Source organism: Brachionichthys hirsutus, chromosome 15, assembly GCF_040956055.1.
Source record: "Brachionichthys hirsutus isolate HB-005 chromosome 15, CSIRO-AGI_Bhir_v1, whole genome shotgun sequence".
NCBI lineage: Eukaryota > Metazoa > Chordata > Actinopteri > Lophiiformes > Brachionichthyidae > Brachionichthys > Brachionichthys hirsutus.
The window spans coordinates 7,002,487-7,026,931 of NC_090911.1; the positions used below are offsets into that span (position 1 = coordinate 7,002,487).

Here is a 24,445-nt window from a genome sequence, read left to right on the forward strand (position 1 = left end):
CTCACTTAGCTCTGCGCTGCATGACAAAATCAACTGCAAGCTCTCGATCAGAGCAGAGTTATTTTATCAGGCAAATCTCTTGGCTACAGCTTAATCTGTGGAAACAACTCTAAGCGAATAAGCTCTATTTCCCTCGATATCGTACTAGTACAACAACATGTAAACGGTGAAACAGCTACCTGAAAACAAGAATAACACAGAGTAGAATGAGTGACCAGACAAAATGACGACGAGGAAAGAAAGGAGTAAATAAACACAATCCCTGAGGGCTAAAATCCTGCTGCTATTAATGGCAAACGACATGAGTTTTCATGTACAGTACTTGTCTTTTCTTCAAAAGAAAATAATTGCACAAAATAAACTGAGAAATAGTTTAACCTGATGGTGACGGATTGAGTTGTTCAGCGGTGCTTGCTATTTTTTAAAAGCATATTACGGAGAACATGATTACATACAATAACTGAAAGAATGTTTAATGCAACACATGCTGCATTCAATAACATCTGCCCTTGGAATAAGAAATAACTCTTTTCTGTTTGTGGCAGGATTACAAAGCGGATGGAGGGATGCAGGGCAAACAAAGAGAGTCAATGGAAGGAAGGAAACAGGCAGAACAGATATGGATGGAATGCAGTAAAGAAAGTTGGAAGCGGCAAGGATGTCGGAGGAGGAAAAGGTGAAAGGAAGGGATGAAGAGGATGAGGTAGGGAAAAAAAGCAAGGAAGATTGCACTTAGAAAATACTGAAGGAAGGAGGGAAGAAGAAATTAATACGAAAGTGTGAAGGTCTCTTATCGGGAGAGGTCTTGGAGTCGGCTGCCTTGCTCGATGACCGCCTCAGCGAATTGCTTAAAGACTCGGTCCATGTACGTGCTCTGCCGAGGCCACAAGCCCTCCAGGAAACCAATATGGCCGCCGTGACAGGTGATGAGCAGCGCCAAGTTGGGATTCTGCTTAACTGCTTCCACCGGAATAGCTGACAGAGGAGGAACCGAAGGATTCAGCTTCTTTGCCAGTAAACGTTAAATCCCTGTGAATTGCCCCTTAATAATTCTTCATGAGGCTAATGGGGCCTCACCATGAGAAGGGGAAAAGACATCATCAGCAGCATTCAGGCACAGCATTGGCACCTGCACAGAGTTCAGCCTGTGGACAGGACTGGCATCGTGGTAGTAGTCATCATTGGTGGGGTAGCCGAACATTATGGACGTGAACCTCTCGTCAAATTCTCGAATGGTCTTTGCCTGCAGGGACAGTGCAAAAATATCCACTACTTCCTTTATTTATTTATTTTGAGCATTTATGACTAAATGTGACTTTAAACAATCCCGACCTTCATGACATGATCGATGTCGTAACACTTTTCAAGCACTGGTCTGTGTCTGAGGGAGATGGAAAAGAAAACCATCAATTGCTTTTTTTCGCTCATGATGACATTATTTCCTTCTAAAATGTCCTTAAAATAAGACGGCCGGGCTGTAACACTATAATTAAGCTCAGCTTTGAAAACCATGATTGTATATATATTTATTCCATGCAGCTATAGAATAGTAATTGCTAAATGTGAACAGCTAACAAATAAAAAAATACAGAAACAGTTTGCCTGGACCATAAAAGTCAAACCAAAATGTAAAAAATAAAATGTGAAAAGGAAATAAATGGAACCAGTTAGTGAAGCTTCAGAAAGACCTAGCTCCTAGCACTGATGCCGCTCGGGCCCTGGCCAACCTGTGCACAGAGGCTTGGAGGCAGCTGGTGAGGTAGGAGTTGAAGAGGAAGCGGTCCAGGGGTTTTTCCAGAGAAGCGGTGCACTCGAACACATCCCAGCCCGCTGAGAAGACCACGCCCCCTTTCAGACAAGTTTGCCGACCTTTCCGTCCCAAGTAGTTAGCCAGCATCATCCTGAATTAATGCAGAGAGCGTGAGAGGAAGTAACAGATGGGAAGAAACAGGGATCAGGAATGTAAAAAAAATAAAAATAAAGAAGGTATTTTCACTTCCAGAAACTAGGAAATTAGAATTTTAATTGTGAGAGTTGAACAATGAATACAGATTTAGCTGTTACTGAGTCACAGACAGATTAGCAAGGATGTCTTTAAGCTTTACATTGGAAATGTTCTTGGACGTATAACTCTGGTGGGGAATGGTGTCATTACCCGCCCATCGAAACTCCAGCGGCCATGATTGGCGCAGCTTCATTTGACCTCTGGATGTGCTCAATAACAGTCTCCAGATCCTCTGTGTTGGCTGCACAGTAGGTCCTCGGGGTCTTTGTGGAATGGGAAGAAAAGAGAGTCACTCGTTTATCGCTGGCTCATTACAGCTCTTCAAATTGTGACGACTGTCCGTGGACAAAAAAATAATGAAGTTATTTCTTTCTATTTCAAATTAAAATAATCAAAACAAAAATATAGATGGTCTAATTGACTTTAGAATTACTTCAACCTTGCTCAGTAACTGGACCCTATTGCCTGAATATTACAGAGTATGGTTAAAAAAAAAGCATCTTTGGTAAACACATCGTAATATAGAGCAGACAGAGATGAGACACTAGAAATATGACACATACACCAAACACACACTTCTGTGGTGCTGCACGGTGTTGTCTATCTTCAGCTTCCTGATAATAAATGTTTAAAATGATTCATTGTATATTGTTATGTTAATGTTGCTATAAGGTGGTCTTCTTTAAGTTGATTATTTTTTTTGTATATTGCTTACTTAGCCAATGTTGCCTTGCATGTACCTTGTTTTTTTATTTGCACTGGGGTTGTTTAGCGCCACACAAAGTTTTGCTGGTCAGGTTTTGCACAGTGACAATAAAAGGATATTCTATTCTATTCTAATATCTTTGGATCATATCTCAGTTTACGTGAGGCATGGCAAAGCTGCAAGAACGAGTGGCGCACTGATGCTTTGGATATCAGTGATGGTGGTGATGTTACAGTCCACCCTAAAGAAGGTGCCGCTCTTTCAAGATGTGCAGACAGGAACAGGGCTGACATAACACAGTAGGAAAACTGTAGACGCTTTCAGAATCTGAATTCTGTTGGCAAAATATACCCCAGGTGCACAAGAACCGATTACGCCAGGTGTCTGAAGAGCAGCTGCTTAGCAAGGTTATATTTCTGAGAATGCACATTAAAAGATCTGTCAGCGACTTAATCCCATGTCTGCAAAACCGTCTGTGCAGCATCGGTTTAATCTGCCAGTGAGTTATGACCAAACGATGCAATAAAACAAGGGCAGATGAGCACGATAAACAATGATCTAGTATGCAGGTTGTTCTGACTACGGATAATACAAACAATTCTTACCAGCAGCATTTCTCCAGAAACTCCTCTGTTGTTAAATACCACGCATCTGGAATATACAAGACAGACACACATTAATTACAATATTACTACACATTCTTCTAAATGATTATTTGCTTCTCTTGCCATCTATTGACTCTTTCTCAGACTCGTTCAAGACCTGAAATGATTGGTTGACCATCAAACATTAATAAACAAACATCTTACCTATTAAATAATCAAATATTTGGGGGAAAAATGTATTATTAAGGATTATCCTGACTCTCAAAAATGTAAAAAAAAACAAAACAAAAACAAAACATTTATTATCTTTTTGGTTTGGACTGTTGTCCTGATAATGTACATAATTTGTGACAATGCGTAATTTAGGTTTAACTTTATGAAAAACCTGGACAAAAGAAAAGGCTGTATGTTAAAAGAGGACAAAATCAATACAGTCGAATAATCAAGTGGCAGACAATTTAACGGCAACTATTTTCTTATTTGTCATTGTATTTTTCCATTTTCAGATGTATTTTTTTCTATTTACAATAACAGTGAACTAAATATTTTTGTTGGAAAAATACGCTCTTTGAATATATTACCTTGCAGCTCTGAGAAATCTTTCTTTCATACTTTACATACTAATACTTTCACAATGTTTCTTCATTTTATAAGTGCAAAGGTCACTCAACAGATCATATTAATAATTACTTTGTTTAATAAATTAGTAATTCAACTCAAACCTATGCTTTAAATCAGATACATGTGGCTAATCTGTTCTTCTTTTTTCCCCACCTAACTTCCTGACTTCGCATTTCCAAAGGAACACAGTGGCCCACATTCCTTTCAACAAATCTCACAAAAAAAATAATAATAATGAGGTGTGCACAGCTGTGTAAAGATCATTCTCCGTCCTGCAGAGCACAGGCATCAGCATCCCTTCCCACCTGGCATCACTCAACTATTATCTGGTGGAGGTGACCTGCGGTTTCTACCGGTGTTACCCAGCAGTCGGGCGGGGCTGGATGGGGCATTGGGCAAGCGGACGGAGAGATGGATACGGGTAGGGACGTGCTTAAGCGCGCACTGCAGCACACACTCTGAGCTGGTCTGGCTGGACTAAGCTGCAAAGGGATGAGCTGTAATTCATTAAGCTACACAGACAGGGGTGAGGGGGGTGGAAGATGCTGAGTCTGCCGGCACTCTTCCCAAATCTGGGAGAAAGAAAGAGTGCAGCGAATACGGCCTGCCGAAAAGAAAAAAAAGGGGGGGAAATTACATTTGCTACTAAATTTCAAGATTCATCTTTAAAATCAATATTATTGTTATTGGACAAACTTTCTGAATGCTGGATGAATGAAAAATGTTAACTTAAGCATCAACTGTGTGATTTAATGGCCTGATTTAATGCCCTCGGAGCATATGGACCTCTGCCAGGGTTTCCTGCCAAGATCCCACCCACCTATAGCCCAGATCCCGGCTCTGCTGGACCATGTGCAGGATGTAGGACTCTCGGCTGGTGCCGGTCAGACCGGGGAGAAGCAGGACTGTGGGCCTGGAGGCGGGGTCAGGATGAGAGAAGCTGCTGTCGTTGTCAAACCAATCCAAAGAGATCTGCCCTCCATCTGCGGCCTTAATGAGCTCACTGCAGAGACAAACACGACCGGAAACTCATCAACGATAGCTCTGAACATAACACCGTATCATATGTATGTGTGTTTGCTCACTTCACACAAGAACGCTTTAAACACACACACACACACACAATGAATGCATTCTGTTCAGTTCCAGGTTACACGGTTACTTCATTGCATCCATCACACACCTTGCCAAAGGAGAACAGGATATGTGAGAAAAGACATGCGATGACAGCCGGCTCATTTCCTTTGTGATTATTTTGTTGGCGTGTTTTGCAATGCACAGCATGTTAAAATAATGGGGAGGGCATTGCACAAGTGCGCTCTTCGGAGCAATCAATTTTCTGGGCTGTACAACCTTATCCCGGCAGATGAGGTCATTCATTCCCAGCGCTAGTGCATTTTACAACACCCCCCCCCCCCCCCCCCACACACACACACACGCAAGCAGAGGCCACTGAGCCAAGTTGGCAGCCAGTGATAAAGACATCAGCATGAAATTACAGAACCACCAGGAAATATACACCTGAGGCTACTGTTTAAAGGCAGCATGGGCCAATTCAGAGCGGCCAGCGAGTGGCATGCAAGGTGAGACGAGTGGAATTTCACCCACAGCCAATGACGAATAGGACAGTCGTCCTTCTATCCGTCCTTTGGCCAACCTTGGGTTTGTAGGTGTGTGTGTGTGTGTGTGTCACTATTGTCAATGTGACAATAGTGTAGTGTGTCTTAATGTTAGACAATTACACTCTGTGTTCATTATGGGAATATTTGTTTCCTCGACTAAATAAGTTGCTAAAAGCAGGAGCACAGTGACTGTCAATGGAACAAAGAATACGAATAATGAACCTGACCAGGAATCATACCTCTCTATATTGATGTTTTTCGTTTTTGTTTAATATAAAGGAGGTCCTAGTGAACTTTGGACGAGTACTCTACCTCCTTAGAGAGGTAAAACCTATTAACAATGAATCTCCTTTTGTGTGCATGGGACAAGGAAAGTGTTGCCATTTCATCTAAAACAGATTTATATAATCATGGCGTAAGTGGGGCAGTCTGGGCCAGCACTGCGGCACAAAAGATCTCTTTCTCTTCTGCGCATTTGCACCTTGACTAAAAAAAAAAATCAGCTGCAATTTATTTACAACTGTGAAACTGAGAAAGAAATTGAGAAACAGGCAGTGGCAACAAAGCTGTCATGTTAAAGCTGCATTTTAATGTGAATGAGTTAACGGTGTGCTTTGAAGCTTCCATGCTTCAACTCTTATCTTTTAACCATTGTTTTTTTTTTTCCTCAAATTACCAGTTTGAGAAAAAAAACAATGTTGTACGACGTGTCATTATTACGGAGGTCTTGGCGAGTACTTACTTTCTGTAGATGACGCCAGGTTTAGCCGTGACAAAGGGTCTCAGCAGGGTCTGGATGCGGCTCTCCCAGCACCAAAAGGTGGGATAGTACGTCTCTGACACTACTGGACATTGCTCCCTCAGAAACTGGTAGAACTTCTTACCCCCTGAGATGAGCTGTGGCTTCTGCAATATACAAAGTGAATTAAATGTAACATATGCTTGAAAAAAATAATCTTTTGTTGTTGTTGTCCTTTTGATGTCAATTAATATGACAGAAGAATCATATTTGGAATAAAGTACATTTAAGCTCTAAATTCTGTGACATGTTGTAACAACTCTACAAACAGGGTGGTGGTGGGTGGGTGGGGGGGTTACTGTATTTTGTACAAATCAAATGACTGTTGCTATTTAAATATATAATACATAGTGCATGAATGCATATTTATATAAAGGCATTATGTAGTCTCTATCTATCTATAAGAAAATCATTATCTCTCAACCCACCGTATAATAATAATAATAATAATAATAATAATAATAATGCATTGGTTTTATATAACTCTTTTCTTTGATATACAGAAACTCAAAGCGCTCTTACATAATAAAATATACATTATTTAAAAATAGAAAAAATTATCTGTTCAAATACTGACCACTAACCTTCAATGTGCTCTCTATTTCATATTTCCGTTCTAGTAATTGATACTCTATTGATACACTACTAGTACATTCTACAGTAGTAATCTGCGCACGGATTAAGTTACATAAACGCGACTACCGGCAAGTCGAGCTCCAATCCAGCCGGGTTAGCGTCGCCCAGCCAAACATCTGACATTAGCCTTCTACTTTAGTGCGCTCGTCAGGTAAATATGACGATAAAAAAAAAAAAACGTGTTCGAGAGCCGACCCGCACGTACAGCAGCCGAAAACACGCAGCCCATCGACACCTGCATCAGCAAAACGCTGGATGCGTGATTATGCGTGGACGCGCCGCATTCTCACCGCATGACATGTTTACATCTGAGCTTCAAAAAAAAGACCCCGTAAACCGGACCCGGTGATGAACTTGCGCCTTGATGCGTCTTACCTTGGCTACTGAAATCCAATAGTAGCAGGTGTACGCTGCGCTGAAGCCCAGGAGCAGAGACAGTCCGACGCCGGAGCCGAACAGCCCAACTTGCACCTGATTCTCGAGATAATGTGGCAGGTCTCTTGTCAAAATGTTGAAATCAAAGTCCAGCGAGATCATCGCAAAGAGGGTCCCCGTGTTCACCGGTACCGTAAGGACAGCGGCCAGCTGGGCTGAACGGGTCGGCTGTGCGCGGTGGAGGGGACCGTCAAGGGGACCAGAGGTTAGGAAATACAGGTGATCACCGAGAGGGGGCGCTCCTCGATCATCTATCTGTCAAAAGGGGCTTTGTTTATTTTATTCTGAGGAGTATATGTGGTCTAATTAAAAAATATAACATATATATATATTAAACTTGCATGTGAGATCAAGGTCAAAATGATGTTTTGTTTCCGTGCTACCTGCTGACTGCATTAACTTTAACAACCCAGTAGACAATAATGCTAACATTATCTCTCCCATTTTATTGAATACAACTTTAGGAGCTTTTATCTTGTAAGCTGTTTCAAGTTATTTTTAGATTGACAATTTTATATTGAAATAGTCACAAAGATGCTGCATTTGGGCATTTTTTTCTTTTTTTTTTCATGACAAGACAGAAAACCTGAAACTTTGTTAGTTTGTCCTGTAGATAGTTATATTATGAACTACCACAAACCTTGTGATTTCGCTCTATTTGTAAAAGCACAATACTGCTGTGCACTTTATTTTTGGTGAGAGGCTCAAAACCGGTCTGCAGTGTAACCTGTTGCACAGGTTTTGTTTGTTTTCAATAAAATAAGATCGCAACATTGAAGGTGTGTGCTGTCAGTTATTAAAAAAAAAAACCCCCATTATCGGCCAAAATGGGTATCGGGAGGTCGGGACTTTTTAAACATCGGTGATGGGCAAGAAAATTGCCATTGGTGCACCCCCAGTTTGGACATGTCCAGAGGAGAAACAGGGACTATATGGGACCGGGTACATACATGAGTTATACTGTTTATATGTTTCATGCACACACAAAAAAAAAATCTAGTAAGTATGAATATATGTATTCACATGTGTACTAAAATTAATTTATAAATCATGCAGTGAACTATGAATGGCCTTGAATGGTGCTGATGCGCATGCGCGTTGTACACCGGCCTTGCGTTCGTTTCCCAAGCTTCGAGTCTTCGGGCTTTGTCGTTCACCTCCGGAGCGAGTTCTTGCTCGTGAGAGCGCAACGATGATTGACAATAATGGCGAGTTTGGCGACACGTCTGTTCTGACTTGACTCCTGGGAACCGTCTTTGGGTGGCTAGGGCGCATCCTGAATGCGTTTTCAACTCAACAAACAGCGATAACAAGGATAATTGATCACTGAAAAGACGAACGTAGACGCGACGCGTACCTCAAAGGAGGAGGACTTGCTAGCGAGAGGTTTGTCTTTGCTAGCATGCTAGCAGCGCGCCTCGCTAGCGGTGTTGAAGTTGAAGAGGCGGCTTGTTTATAGTGTGTTTAAGCCAACTTGCTTTGAAACGTCACTGGGATCTGGCCAATATAGCAATGCGGCTACTTAATACACGCTTATGTTTATTAGTTTCTTCATCTTTTGGACAAGACTAAAGAGGATACTTATTGTTAGAAGGTCCAGCAGCCTCCTTTAGATAGCTAACTTAGCTAGCGGGCTTAGCTCTGTGGATTGTTTCTTTCCTGTTTGGACCTGCTAGCTACGCCCGCTAGCTTGCTAACAATCAGACTGATTATCGTGGCATTGCGAGATCTCCTCTTCAATGACCACCGGCAGGAACAACCGGGCGATGATGGAGGGGGTAGGCGCAAGAGTAGTCCGCGGACCTGACTGGAAGTGGGGGAAGCAGGACGGCGGAGAGGGACATGTTGGGACCGTCAGGAGTTTTGAAAGTCCGGAGGAGGTGGTGGTTGTCTGGGATAACGGGACGGCTGCGAACTACCGCTGTTCTGGAGCGTATGACGTTCGGATACTAGACAGCGCTCCAACAGGTAACGATCGATTTCATCTGTCCGTCGACACTTTGACTCTCCTTTCATCGTAGTATCGGTCTATCTGTAGCATGTAAAGCGCCGCTGCTCCAGAGTAGCCAGCAGCAGGCTTTAGCAGCATGGCGGGGGCTTCTGCAGAGTTGCAAACACCTTATAAATAATAGATTATGATGGTCAATGTAGGTTGAATAATTTTGCTTCCAATTCTAAATCATACTCGTGTATTTGTCATCAATAAGTGTATTCTGGCTAGTTTGTGTATCAATGCCAAAATGCTGAAGAATGAATAAAGTTATTTTACAATATAAAGTTGCTATACGGCCACATTTCATTAACATTGATCGGTGCTATATCTTCCACCCTCAGGCATTAAGCACGATGGAACCATGTGCGACACCTGCCGTCAGCAGCCTATCATCGGAATTCGTTGGAAATGCGCCGAGTGCACTAATTACGACCTCTGTACAACCTGTTACCATGGAGACAAGCATCACCTAAGGCATCGCTTCTACAGGATCACAACCCCTGGAAGTGAGAGGTGAGTTAAACTAGTAATGATGACCAAATCGTACCAATAGTGTCTCACCGTAGACCCACAATTATAAAATAGACGCAGGAGAGCAGGATGAGCTCAGCTCTTTGTTGTGATTGGTTTGTCTACCTTTAAATTCATTAGCTTGGCTTTATGTTGCTTTAAGTGTCTTTTGTGCACCATGCCTCACAGGCAGAGTCTATCTCTATGCTCCCAGCCCTCAGTTGCCTGGCAACAACTCAACCTTGTTTTCAGCCAGCTCCAATCAAATCTTTTCTAGCATTATATGAATGCATGGTTCCCATTTTCAAATTTCACAGGTTATTTAAAGACTTTATTTGGACCATTTGGCAAACGTGCATCCTCGTGAAATTCCAATGGTGGCATTTGATTGTGTTTTCTGATTCTCTGTCTCTAATGGGGTGAGGCTCCATCCGTTTCAGGCCCATTTCAGCCAAAAAAACAACAACCAGATTTTAGTTGATGAACACATGGCCCAACAGCTGCCAAACTGCTCCCCAGAGACGACCGTTGCATAATGCACAATGGTTGCTGGAGAACTCTGTAACTCATGCGGCTCCGTCCGTGTTTTGTTCCGCCGCATTAGAGTTTCTATCTGCTGAAGAGGGAGTGTTTAGAGGCCCCAAGACTGTTTGGTCAGGCCTGTGGTGTCCAGCTGCCATGTCTACCATCAACTTTCACTTTGTGTGATGATTGCCTCTCAGTTGAATGTATAATATGCTGTTTTATTTACATCATTAAACATTATTTTTTTGTCTTGACTGCATCAAAATGGCTTTTATTTTTTTCAACTTTGTCTCTCTCTTGCCAGTTTGAAATTTGTCTGTGATTGAACAAAAAACTGAAAACATATGTCACTACTGAGCTCCCAGCCAAGCTGGCTTCACTCCTTTATTGCCGTCATCAAACATCAGTGGCTCGGCGCTGCAACAGTTTGCATTCATTTCCAAGCGCTGAGAAGAGAGATTGAGTTCACCTATGCAGTTGGTATTTGCAAAACATATGACAAACCAGAGTTAATTCATGTAAATAGGGCCCTGGTAAATAGTAGCTACTGAATCATACTGTGACAAAGTAATTTGAGGAATTAAAGTTTAGCCTAAAATAATGATAATTATTTCTGTTTGTTATTTTTTTTATATGAACAGAGTACTTTTGGAATCTCGCCGCAAGTCAAAGAAAATCACGGCCAGAGGAATCTTCACTGGTGGCCGGGTGGTGAGAGGAGTTGACTGGCAATGGGAAGATCAAGATGGAGGCAATGGAAGGAGAGGAAAGGTAGTGTGCCAATGGGGAAAGTAGATCAAACTCGAGTAAATCTGCTCGTCACTCGGCTGCCGCTGAAGGCAATATGAGAGAAAGTAATAGGAAGTTAAGGTTTCCTGAAAATTCCAAGTTGGGGAAAGAACAAAGAATGTTTTCATTTCAAACCAAAGCAGGACAGGATACTTGAACTTGTTTGTGTCATAAATATGTTTTGTTCAAACAAGTACACAAACGGGGCGCCACAGTGGCTGAGCGGTTAGCGCTGTCGCCCCACGGTAAGAAGGTTTGTATGTTCTCCCCGTGTCCGCGTGGGTTTTCTCCGGGTTCCTCCCACCACCAAAAACATGCAATTTAAGTGAATTGGCTACCCCAGATTGTCCCGTGACCCACAGAGCAGGAAAACGGTCGAGAAGAACACAAACTGTCCGGTTCAAAGCCTACAGCTGAAATACTGAGGCCTTGAAATGACAAAATAACTATATCATTGTTCTTCAGCCTTGTCTGTGTTAAACTAACGACTTAATAGTCCACAGAGATATTTGTTTCCACAACACAGTCCATGTGATATACATGTATACTTTGATATCCAACTGTTGTGGTACATTTCACAGTAAGGTAAACCAATACTTAGTTATAAGTTATTAAATGTATATTTTTTGGTTGTTATATATATCAAGAATTAAAAGTATAAACATTGATATGATTTGAAAGCAAGGATTAATTTAATGTTTTATTAGTGAAGAGTAGTGTATCACCTTAGTTGTTAACTCCAACAGCTGCATAGTGGAAAATACAGTCATGAATCCTTTCTAAGAATATACTATTGAATGTTGTTATATTTACAATAAATGTATTTGCATTGACAGAATCCAGTAAAATGCATCTTTGGATTCTATATTCACTGAGGCTATAAACAGACTTTCTCGCTGCAGGCTACGCCAGGCTTAAATACATCATTTAAAAGAAGCAGAATGGTCGAGACTGCATTTGTTTCGCTAAGTCTATTTAGATTAATGCTTTAAATGTGTTGTAAAGTGCTTCTCTTTTGACTTTGCTCTGAACTCTGGAGTATTGAATTTAGGAGTCCCTCCAGGATATTTAAGACTTCATTTTGCTGTGTTATTTAATGTCATATCTCATTACTGTTTTATGATGCTGTAAGCAATATAGTCTTCTGAAAACTGCTATTGCATGTCCTGCAGCTTAGATGTTCCATTAATTTAGCATGAATATTACCTCCTAAGGCCCATTAATCAATTATCTCTAACAGGCCTGAAAATAATTTAACGATTTGATTTCAGTATTTACTTAGGGCACCACTTTTAATTAAAGAATTAATTTACTCTGAAACGTCTCCCCTCCTGACACTTTTTTTAATGTGATGAAAGTGTTGTGCTACTTTTAATGGAGCGCATTGTCAAGTGTTACACGCCCCACTTTATCGCCTAAATTTGAATTGATTTTTTGCATGATGATGATGATGAATATATTTATTCAAGTACAAGTACAGTCAACAATAGTATGTATTACAGTACAAGTACAGTCAAACACCCTAAGAGGAGCATTAGACCCTTGCGGTCTTGTTTCCGTTGAAAGTCCTTCGTGCGTTATTCATCGACATGTAGCAATACCAATACAAATAAATTGCATAATTATGTTTATCACACAAATTTTCCTTGAAAGTTTAAGTTAAATCCTGTGGCACATGTTTATTTGGGTGTTTTGGAGCAAAGGTTAGAACTGCAAATCTATGAACACTGTAGGTATGTAGTGAATGACTTATTCATTTGTAATAATTAATTTCCCAACTATTCGCTTGTGAAAACTAACCCTGCGAGTGCAGATTGACTGGTAGCCTTACATAATATATTTACATGTATAGAAATGAAATAATAACGAATGACGTTCTAATTACAGTTCTGTACAGTTTGTTCATATTGTTCTTTTCATTTCATGCTCCTCTCATTCCGCCTCCGCAGGTGACTGAAATCCAGGACTGGAGTGCAGCCAGTCCTCACAGCGCTGCCTACGTGTTGTGGGACAATGGAGCCAAGAACCTGTACAGAGTTGGTTTTGAGGGAATGGTGAGCAAACCTACAGCCCGACCCAACATGCCAAAGTCACTCACACCCTCACACAAAGTCGCACAAAAGATCAGCTGTCGGGCGGCTTTCGTGTCGATCTAGGACTGGGGGGGCTTTTCTATTACTGGGATGGCTTGTCCCAGTCATGCAGCCAGAATGAGTAAGTTTCCATTATACAAGCAACTGGATGGGTATCTGCATGACAAAGGCAAGCTGCTCCGTGAGCAGGGAGGTCAAATTTAGAGGAGGGGGGATGTTTTTGTGGTTCTCAATCACACGCGTCTCAAACGAAACGCATCCTCCTCATTGGTGGAGACGGCCCTAAAGTTCCCCCCCCAAAAGGCCAACGGTAAATCTTTGTAATTTTAATAGGCTAATCGGCAGGTTGAAGGCGTCTGCTGCTGGGTTAAGTCAAGCATGCATGATACCCTTCATCTTGGCAGTTTTCTTTGGCTTTGTTTCTCAACAAACATATTTTAGCAGATACAAAAGGACTACGGATTAGTGTCCAAATACAGCATTGGAGGCAAACAAATTTTTGGGGGGGCTTTGTGCTTGATACACAAAGGATTGTAATATCAAAAGTGGTTTACTGGCTGGGGAGACTTTTAGTATTATGGGCTGGGACTTCTCTTGACTTTTGTGTTCTATCATTTAGGATCAATGTTTGCTCTGCCTCACTGTTACTCCTGGTACTATAAAGAGGCTGAGTCATCACAAATGATATGATGCATTCTCTCTGAAACAATCTAGTTATTTTTAGTCCTGGCTGGTTCCAAGGGCACTAATGTTGATTTTCTTGGCAATCTAAACAGATCTTCCTTGAGTTGTATCGAAAGGCAGTTTTGTCTTTTAATGAGATTAACTGAGACAGTTATATAACCTCTTTTCTCTCGCAGTCGGATCTGAAATGTGTCCAGGATGCTAAAGGAGGCTCCTTTTACCGAGACCACTGCCCCGTTTTAGGTGAGCAAGCCCCTGATGTCTGACCACCGGCATTATTGCACCAATTCTCTCCTATCATTTTGGTGCAGTGAATTCAAGGGCATTTGTGGAGTTTTTATTGGTAGTTGGTCTTGTTTGGTCACAAGATGGCAGCACCACATGGTAACCTGACAGCCCAATCTGGAGTCACTCTCTTGTAAGAATATTCCAAGACTTTTAGAATCGAATTGTCTCTTTGAATTCAACATTGCAGCAGACGTCCTTCTTTAGGTTTGTTAATGTCGTCTTTTCAAGATCGCTGCACTCACGATATGAAGTAATTTTTTTTTTTTTTTTTTACAATATGCCACCACAAACATTTTTAAACTCTATATTTTGTATATTTATTCAAAGTTTGATGAAAATGTGTTTCTAGAATAGGAAGCTGTTGGTACAGTGCGATGCAGACCAGCCCGTACTGAGGACATGCTGGTCAGTCGCTCTGCCAGCTCACTATTACAAATTTTCACCCACTAGAAAACACCCATAAAGGGAGTATTTCTAGTGGGTGAAAACACACGATGTGGAAAATCTCCTGTTAGGTGCTACATGAGACCTGGGTCTTGGTTCATTTGTGATAACAGCTTCAGTAGTGTTAATGTTTTATTAATTAGGATAGAAATAATTATTTTATTAACTTGATAAATATAAATCTTTGCATCCTTAAATTCTATGTAGCAGTAGTCCCCCAACCTTTTTCCTGCCATGACCCTTTTTTATGCCAGTCAATTAAATAGCACATTTTGAAGGCTTCATTACCTATTTTGATAGGTTGCCACCACATATTATGCAGCGGGGACTTGGTGCACGAGTCACCTGTTGATAAACCCGTATTTTATGTATGACTCCTGGTAATGTCTGTTAAAGGAAGCTTTCTTTTCTTGGAGGTTGTGGGCTGCTCAGTTGGCCTTTTCCCCTTTGCAAAGAACCTCCAAAGGTGTTTTATTTTTTTTTACATCTTTGTGGGTTAATGTGATGTATGAAGATTCACAGGCGAATATTACGTTCGAGAAAATCCGGCTCTTTTTCAAAATAAAAAACCTGTCAAAATCTAATAATTACTACAATGGGAATTGTATAAATAATTTATTATTTCTGTGTGACCCGGTAACAAATGCCTCACAGACCGGTACCGAGCTGCGGCCCGGAGGTTGAGGACCCCTGTTATATAGGGCCTGAATTTTCATACAGATGTTTTGACTGCTATTAACAGACTGCGTGTTACCTTCATCTCCCAGGTGAGCAGAATGGCAACAGAAATCCTGGCGGCCTCCAGATTGGAGACCTGGTCAATATTGACTTGGACCTTGAGATCGTTCAGTCTCTTCAACACGGTCACGGTGGGTGGACTGACGGCATGTTCGAGACGCTCACCACCACTGGAACAGTATGCGGCATCGACGAAGATCACGATATCGTTGTTCAGTACCCCAGTGGCAACAGGTAAGTCCATAGATGGCCTGACTCAGATTTAAGATCTTAACTTTCTGATGAAAATGTTTCTCATAAAATCTGCATATCAAATATTATCTTCCCACTCTGTATTACATTGATCATTGGTACAGTATTTAAAAAATGTTTCTTTATTTTCTGTATATTTTTGTACATTTTCCCTGGAAACTGCTCAGAATCTTTGCCATCAAGTGTTATTCATTGTGACTTGGTATAAGTTGTTAAAGTGCATTCGTGTCATTGTGCACAGATGGACCTTCAATCCAGCAGTTCTGACGAAGGCCAACGTAGTGCGCAGCGGCGAAGTAGCAGCTGGTGCAGAGGGGGGCAGCTCCCAGTTCCTGGTGGGAGACCTGGTCCAGATTTGCTATGACATCGACCGCATCAAGCTGCTACAAAGAGGCCATGGAGAATGGGCTGAGGCAATGCTGCCTGTAAGAATCTTTTACTCTTTATTTGTTGTAATCGAGTTTTACATGAGCATCTACGTATAAAAAGTTCCGTAGCCCCATTTCAATAGAATTATAGGATTTATGATTGATTTTAAAATAGTAGAAATGTTTCAATGGAATGTTCCGTTACAAAAAACTATTTACTACAGGAAGATCTGAGAAAAATCATTGACTTAACTCACTAACACACACACACAGACAAAAACCTGAGCATCTGAAACAGATTTCCCAGGCTGTGTCAAAGAAAAATACTGTAATAGCTCTTTATCAGAGCTGTTAAAGCAATTTTAGTCAACATTTGAGCATCTAGAAGAAGAAATGTGTGCGTTAATGAGGGTGTGCAAGCGTGCATTTCATTTTGCATCACTTCAAGGCAATTGTACTATTGCACCCAGGGCGCAACACGGTTTATGGTAATGTTGCCATTATGATGTTGCCAAGTTATGCAATACCTTCTGATCCCTCAATTCTGGAAAACTCATTGCATTTACAATCATGTAGTAGTTATCATCATAAGTTAATGAGTTATTATCTCTCCCAAAAAAGCACTTTGTCCACAATGGCGGTTAGATATAACTTCTTTCCGTTCATAATTCCATGGACAACGTTTTGAGATAAACCCACATGGGCGATCACGTAGCCTCTTCCCACCCTCGCCGTTGGAGGTCATCAGTATGTATGATCCTTCCATATATATGCGCGTCACTTAAATCGATCTGCAATTTTATGACCGTTCCTATTACACTAACAAGATTCCTCCCATCAAGTCAGTGTGTAGCTGCGCTACTTGCCATTTGTTTAAAAATAAAATATTTTATTTCAACATTACTTAATTCTTCAGTTCCTGGTAGGTTGATTTATGTGAGCCCAATATGCTCACGTTTATATAATGTCAGCCTACCCTAATGTGCCACTTGTCCCTGCCAAACGGCCCCCTCCAACCTTACCATCCAGAAGCTAATGAGCCTTAATATCCTGAGCTGGGTTGTAGCTTTGATCACTATCCATGGCTGTTTGGAGCCCACTGCTGCTTCTACTGCAGCACTTGCCATTATTGATGGCTATCCTCCACCACAGCCATCCTCCCAGCTCAGCAGACCTAAAGTGCTGCTTCACAATTAGCCACGGCTGAGATGATATGATTCAAAATTGGAAAGCCTTTTGCTACGTCATGTCTGTATAGACTGTATAGATCAAAAATAGCTTAGACAGTAGGATCTTTTGTCCATCTTTCTCATGCAAGTACATGTCCTCTGACTAATGAGAGTGCTGGAAAATCTATACTATATCTTTTTATAAAGCTGCTAGCATTGTTTCTGCAATGTGTGGGACAATCACCTTGCTATGATAGCAGTCACCTTTGAATGCTTTTTGTCACCCGCATATCTTTTAAGAATTTCTCTCCCATCTTTTACACACCTAACACAGCCCAAAGACAACAATCTTCAGTGTACTAACAAGATTGTTGCAACATTTTTCCACAGACGCTTGGCAAAGTGGGCCGTGTGCAGCAGATCTACTCCGACAGTGACCTGAAGGTTGAGGTTTGTGGAACTTCTTGGACGTACAATCCTGCTGCTGTTACCAAAATCGCGCCGTCCGGCTCTACTGTCAGTAATGCATCTGGAGGTTTGTGTGACCATGCAATACTGGTGTAAAGAGAGTGTCATTTTAGCTCTTAGTCCCATTACCCTCCTCTTCTTTGGAACTTTGGAACTGTCTTTCCTCTGTTTGGCCAGAACGTCTTTCTCAGTTGCTGAAAAAACTATTTGAGACACAAGAGTCCGGAGACATCAATGAGGAGCTGGTCAAGGCGGCAGCCAATGGAGACCTGGCTAAGGTGGAGGACATCCTCAAGAGACCAGATGTAGATGTAAGTGTTCATGTCCATGAAACACTTTGTGCTTTACGAGTGTTTGTCAATAGGCAGATGTAACATCGCCAATATTTGCATCTTTTTTCCTCAAACCAAATGGCAAGGGGGCGGCTGGCAAATCAAGATGAGGCAGAGGCCACAGTTTGTGATGGGGGGGGGAGGGGGGGTATCCATGATATGAAGAAATGCATCTAATCCAAGATCACATCTAAGAATTAACCATCCTGTCGCTGGCTTTTGATAAACATCTACTCTGAAACAAATTGCTTTTCTCGAACGGCAATCAAAAAAGTTCTCTAAGAGATGCACTCCTGCGGACGTTCTTGGCTTGTGTCATTTTGTTAGTCTTGTCATCAACATTTGAACTATGATCTGCTTCCTATCAGTGACTCTGCATAACTATATCATTTAGGCTATAACCAGAGATTATTTAAAAAAATGTATCCGCTTTCTGTGTATTTTACAAATCTCCCATCTTCATTTTCAAGCTGCCTTTTTTGTTAGTTATGCAAAGAGAATGGGTGAATGTTCATTTGAATGTGTGATGCAGCATTTCATCTGCGGTAAGGAAGAAATCCACCTGAGATAGAATGCCTCTAGAAGGAATGCGGTAGTTATATGTTGAAGAGGCTGATGGCCCCTGAGTTTCTCCATTCCTGCTCTACTTTCAGCCTGAAAAGCATTAAGGTCGGGCCCAGAGGACACACCTATCAGAATCAATGTGCATTGCAGCACAGACGTGATTTACTGTTCTGCAAACTCCAAATGGTTGCAGCTTTGGCCCTGACAAAGGCTACAAACTAGAAAAAAAAGTTAACAGGACTGCTTTAAGCAGGACACAAGTCTGTTTCCTGTATAGTTTATAAGAATTGGTTATGTCAAGTCAGTAATGCTATCCACACTAAGTGAGCAAGAGAATGAATGAGTGTGTGTGGGTGTGGGGGTGTGTGTGTCAACGGTGAAGGCTGGCTAGATGCCCGACTGCCTTTCAGTGGAATGATATGCTTAAAGCTGAGCGCATTGAGCTTGGCCAAATGATCTGCTTGCCAAGACAAGAGATGTCTCAAGACTCCCAAAGGAGTTCACATTAATATTTATGCTCCCAGTTTTTTGCAGCGCTGCAGTTGGCAGTGAAACATGGACACCCAGCTGGTCATGCACAAATGCGCACAAATGTTTAATCTCACCTTCAGCAATCTCTTAGCCCCCTAAATTGAACAGCTACGATTTACACCGGAACATGAAACCTTAGATTGACATGTGCCAATTGTTCTCAGTCTCCCTCTTGGTGTGTTGACAGGTGAATGGGCAGTGTGCGGGACACACTGCTATGCAGGCAGCCAGTCAAAATGGTCATGTGGACGTACTGAAGCTGCTGCTTAAGCAAAACGTGGATCTGGAAGCTGAGGTTCATATAATTAAATTCTCCTTCTCTAATCTATATACTCTTTTTTTTTTTTATATATATATATAGCTGCATTATATGAATAAGGCATTCACTCACAGTCATAACTCTGAGTCATTATGTGGGTGTGTTGCTGTATTCAGGACAAGGATGGAGACCGGGCGGTGCACCACGCAGCCTTCGGTGACGAGGGCTCTGTCATTGAGGTGCTGCAGAGGGGCGGGGCTGACTTGAATGCCAGAAACAAGAGGAGGCAGACTCCATTACACATAGCTGTCAACAAGGGCCACTTGCAGGTGGTCAAGACGCTGCTTGACTTTGGCTGCCACCCCAGTCTCCAGGTATTTTATCATAATGACTCACTTTTCTACTGGGAAATGAAGAAGCTAGTAAATGCAGCAAACACGCAGGCCTGTGTAGATTCTAATACGTCAAGGTCATTTTGAATCAGTGGTAACGGGACATCTATTTTAGGTTTGAAAATATAGAATCGAATACGCAAGTTTAAGTATAAATCAGATTTGTAAAGGAAAACAAATAAACCAGGGTTTCCCTTATAGGATTCAGAAGGGGACACACCCCTTCATGATGCCATAAGCAAGAAGAGAGATGACATGCTATCAGTGCTGCTGGAGTCTGGGGCTGATGTCACCATCACTAACAATAACGGGTTCAACGCCTTGCATCACGCTGCCCTTCGAGGAAACCCCAGGTACGACACACTCTGATTCCTATTTGTGTTTGATGCTTCTGGGCACTCAGAGGACAGAGCCCTGGGCAGAATTACATTTCTGTTATTACTACTCCATTGCTCGATCATCCTCTGTTTGGATCCTCTTATCTACGGGTCTATACTATAACAGACAAGTTCCAGATACAGAAATTTGGTCTTGGAAAAATATGTAAAGCATACAGATTAATCTTCTGTGAGTAAACACTTAGTGCAGAATATGGTTTAAAGCCTTTCATCCTAACAGAACATTAATTATACTACCGATCTTATCTCATTTTATCTTGCAATAAAGTTTACGTTGAGATTTCAATTTAGTTTGACATTGATTGAAGTTCGAAGCCGGCCTATGGGGTTCATCTGTCTCCATACCAGATGGTAAGAAGTGAAATTGACATTTAGGACCTTTGAGGCCCTAAAAGCATCTGTCTTGTGTTGACATTTTGATTTTATTTGTTGAGGTGTTTTTACTGTTATGCTGTTCTGTCGCTGCATTGTGGCTGCACCAGTCTGGAGCTATTTTATTATTAACCAAGAGCATTTTAGAAATGACTCAGTGAGACCGCTGTCTCTATCTGGTAGATTGTCCTATGCTTCTTAAGGTGAAGGGCATCAACAGGGATAGTGTTTTAAACAGACGGGATTCCTCTTCTGTGCACTTTGGGTGCGTGCGTGCATATTTAGCGCAAGTCTGGCTGTCCCAGGCCGATGTTGTTTCCATTCACTTGCATTCGTTTCCCTGGCACGAGGACAAATAGAATTGAGGTCAGGTCTGTCGAACACCTGCCAGGCTCAGCCAGACCCGGCCCGCTCACCTCTGGCTCAGTGCAGAATTGATTTTTTTTTTAAAGCCAGCGCCTGTTTCCTGTGCTGTCCACCGCAGTGCACTTAACATGGAAGAATAACCTTTTTAAATTCGCTAACAAATGGTTAGATACATTTATTAGAATTAAGTAACACACAAATTGTAGAGGATGAAAGGATGTATTTCCTTTCACAAGCAAATAATGAGGATTATATTAGTAATAGCAGAAATACTTTTGGACTTTCAAGCACAAATAAAATATTATTTTATTTGTGAAAGCAGTGCGTTAGAAAAAGAGTGTAAGGAAATGTGTAGTGACCAGATGCAAGTAATATGAAATGAAAGAAATGAAGCGTGAACAGCAGCAAAATTACAGGAGGATTAATTAGTAATGCAATAATTAATTATTAATTATAATTATTGCACTCAAAGTTAAAGTAAGTGCAATACATTTTTTTGTTTCTTTCTGAATAGATCTGACTCTTTGAGCAGGTTCTTCCAGAATTAATGGTTCTTAAAATTATATAATTATATAGATGTAGGTTTATCTAATTAATTCATGGTCGATATTTAATCATATAATTCCCATCTTATTGGATGCAAATTTTAGAAAGGGCATATTAGTGAAATCAGTCCAGCATGTTGTGAACTGGCAGCTTCAACTTTTTCTAATGCTCTGGTGTTTCTTTGTTGGGCATTATTTTCATGAATGGGACACGCGTTTGATCTGCATATGGGGCTGATGACGTTCACAGAGATAACTGCAACCACTTTGCTTCCACGTTTCAGTTGCATCACATTACAAACCGAGTTTCCCTCTTCAAAGATGAATCCTTTTTTTGGGAGTAGACATCTAAAGTCGTCTCGTGCTTTCAGATTCTACTTATTTTTTTGGTTGGGGTTCAGTGGGTTTTTTTTCTCTCTGCCATTTTATTTCTGCTGCATGCGTTGCACTGCAGACAGTGAGTCATGGTGATGCACGTGTTTTTTTTATCAAACGGGACACATTCATGCTACGATAACCATCAGAATTTCTATTATGGTATACTGTGAAACTGTTACCCGCTGCAACCCTACAGTGTGCAATGTGCATATTTGTAAACTAGGATTCAGAATATAAAGGAGCTGCAGTTTGCTGTAGGACTTATTAACTCATTGCGTGCCAGCCATTTTCAGTGCCCCAGTTTTCGCATATTTTTCCCGATTTTCCAAGCCCTACAGAATACTCTTTATTATGACGATGCAAACATCGAATATATCAAATGAAAGTACCTTCTTTCATTAAGAAAAAAAGTGTGTTCCTACCATTTTTCATTCCGGAGTTATTGGCGATTGAAGAGAGGCAGATTTCAATGTCAGGGTTGGCAGTTAATGTTTGGGTTTCAAAAAACATATTTAGACGTGAATGGCACTCAAAAAGTTAAGTGATGAAAAACTGCTTGAGTACAGAATTTCCTGCAGTTATGTTGTGTGTGTGCGTGCGCGCATTGCCTTGCGTGCTGCAGCCCACGCTCTGTCCCCTTACCTTCAGAGAAACAAAGATATATGTCACCATCTCCAGTCTACCCATTTACTTTTATTTCACACTCGAGCTCCTGCAATATCGGAAAGCTGGACCACAAGTCCTCAAGCCCTCGAAAAATCGCTCCCTCGGTTGAAGTGAAAGCAGCTTGTCTGCCTTGATTTTTAGTGGAGAGGCAGTTGTTTTGATTGAGTGTTTAAGTGTAATTTCTACTGTAGCATCATATTTCTGGAAAGAAGCTTCTGTAGCTGCCTTGAAGACGTTCTTGAAATTGATCTGAAGCCCTCTGGATGAACGATAACATGAAACCTCGACAGTTAATCATTGACCTCATTTTGTTTCCTGGTAGTAGGTCAGCTTTCCCTCCACTTGATTTGGCTGAACACCAACAACTGTGATTGTAAGTTACCATCAGATGGATGGATGATGACTGTGTGTGTGTTTGTGTGTGTGTGTATTTGCTTCTTGGGTATGGTGTAGGTATTATATTTTAAAGGTATTTCTTTTTCTTAAAATATCTTGCGTGATTATATTTTGTTATCAATAATAGAATAGAAAGCCCTAATTGTCATTGCATAGTGGATACACAACGGGATTAGGAAAAATGACATTAATATTTTAATTTCATTATTAATAATGTTATTTACAATGACTGATTAAAGAATGAAAACACAACTTTTATTTGATTGAATTATGTTTTGAGTAAATCTATAAAAAGTTGATATTTTAAAGCAAATAAAAAATATTACGAAACCTGCTTATTGGAAAGGAATCGGAAGGAAAAAGTAACAAGATATTTTAAAAATTATCCTTGTGAATGGAATAAGTGGTAGGAAGAAAATGGAGGAACTTCCTTTTACTATTTTCCTGCAATGGAATTATCATATCAAATGTAATAATGATCAACAAAATTATAACATGATGAAGCTGTATAAATCTATAGCACTTTATATAACTGTCTAAGCACATTAGCACCAGTCGTATCGGATGCTGGGCATCCTTAATGTAAAGCAGAAGTTGTGGTGGAACTCCTATAGCAGACGGCAGAATAAAAAAATAATCTGATTTTATGATCGAATTTTGGAACTCTGTAGTTTTTTTTTACTTGTATCATCCAAATATTGCCACATGTTCTTGGGGCAAATTATTCGCTAAAGTATATATATTGCTCTTTAACAGAGGGAGGATGCCCAAACATGGTGGATGTGTTTCCTCTTTTAGCCAACATGCTTTAAAACATTTTCTTTCCTGGGTATCTATCCTCATTGACAAATCCTTGTTTTATTGAAAGTGGTCCCATTTACATTCTCTTTCTTCTTTTCTCTGCGTTTGTGCGTCAGTGACTCCCGTTGTGTTTGTTTGACAAACAGTCCAGGAGTAATAGCGAGGCCGATCGGGGAGTTTCCCTTCATTTTAATAACGTCGGTAAAAGCAAATGTTCATGGTGACACGATAACCATCACGTTTTACACTGTGGTAGACCGTGAAACTGATAACCGCTGGAACACTAGTGTTGGGTAATTTATGTTATGTGTCGTGGTGTTTCGAGAGTGTGAGCTGGTCTCCCAGCGATAGAGAGAAGATTGAGAAAGACACAGGAAGAACCCCGTGGGTGACAGATGAGTCTTTCAACTCAGGGTCCCAAATACGGAAACAAATCAACTCTACCAACAGGGGGTCAGGGTTTACCATATTTCACCTCATTCATTATTTTTACACGCACACACACACACACACACACGCTCCACTACAGAGTCAAAAGGCATCTCCTCATAAATTAGACCTAGTTGTTAAGTTTTACAATTACCAGTAAATTGAAAGTGCCATTCCACTCAGTATTAACATGTTCGAGAGAGGACTTTCTCAGACGTTTACATTGGGTGTTCTTTTTGTGTATTTACCGCAGCCCCCAGAGCCTG

The 24,445-nt window shown here is 41.0% G+C and overlaps 3 protein-coding genes across 3 annotated transcripts in view; 1 reads left to right on the forward strand and 2 right to left on the reverse strand.

Annotated features, from left to right (window-relative positions):
* Positions 1-22, reverse strand: part of LOC137904674 (phospholipase ABHD3-like) — a 4,425-nt gene extending 4,403 nt beyond the window's left edge. Inside the window, exon 1 of the mRNA XM_068748878.1 lies at positions 6-22. Coding sequence (XP_068604979.1) covers positions 6-22 — 17 coding nt within the window. The remainder of the gene's footprint in view (positions 1-5) is intronic.
* A 768-nt stretch (positions 23-790) lies between these two features.
* LOC137904676 (phospholipase ABHD3-like) lies at positions 791-7,531 on the reverse strand. Its single transcript, XM_068748879.1, has 9 exons — positions 7,370-7,531; positions 6,302-6,465; positions 4,758-4,940; positions 3,317-3,362; positions 2,156-2,268; positions 1,728-1,901; positions 1,333-1,381; positions 1,078-1,243; positions 791-975 (listed from the first exon to the last, which is right to left on the reverse strand). The coding sequence occupies exons 1-9, from the start codon at positions 7,529-7,531 to the stop codon at positions 791-793; spliced, it is 1,242 nt and encodes a 413-aa protein (XP_068604980.1).
* A 1,637-nt stretch (positions 7,532-9,168) lies between these two features.
* Positions 9,169-24,445, forward strand: part of mib1 (MIB E3 ubiquitin protein ligase 1) — a 42,408-nt gene continuing 27,131 nt past the window's right edge. Inside the window, exons 1-12 of the mRNA XM_068748571.1 lie at positions 9,169-9,397; positions 9,764-9,935; positions 11,099-11,228; positions 13,196-13,300; positions 14,200-14,266; positions 15,523-15,727; positions 15,987-16,170; positions 17,673-17,817; positions 17,928-18,061; positions 19,365-19,472; positions 19,613-19,810; positions 20,030-20,181. Of these exons, the coding sequence (XP_068604672.1) occupies positions 9,169-9,397; positions 9,764-9,935; positions 11,099-11,228; positions 13,196-13,300; positions 14,200-14,266; positions 15,523-15,727; positions 15,987-16,170; positions 17,673-17,817; positions 17,928-18,061; positions 19,365-19,472; positions 19,613-19,810; positions 20,030-20,181 (1,829 nt within the window). The remainder of the gene's footprint in view (positions 9,398-9,763; positions 9,936-11,098; positions 11,229-13,195; positions 13,301-14,199; positions 14,267-15,522; positions 15,728-15,986; positions 16,171-17,672; positions 17,818-17,927; positions 18,062-19,364; positions 19,473-19,612; positions 19,811-20,029; positions 20,182-24,445) is intronic.

Coding starts and splice junctions, on each gene's coding strand:
- LOC137904676 (XM_068748879.1), bottom strand. CDS start 7,531: ATGATCTCGCTGGACTTTGATTTCAACATTTTGACAAGAGACCTGCCA. Junction 3,363..4,757: donor AGCCGGGATCTGGGCTATAG/GTGGGTGGGATC, acceptor TGTATATTCCAG/ATGCGTGGTATTTAACAACA. Junction 1,244..1,332: donor ACATCGATCATGTCATGAAG/GTCGGGATTGTT, acceptor CTGTCCCTGCAG/GCAAAGACCATTCGAGAATT.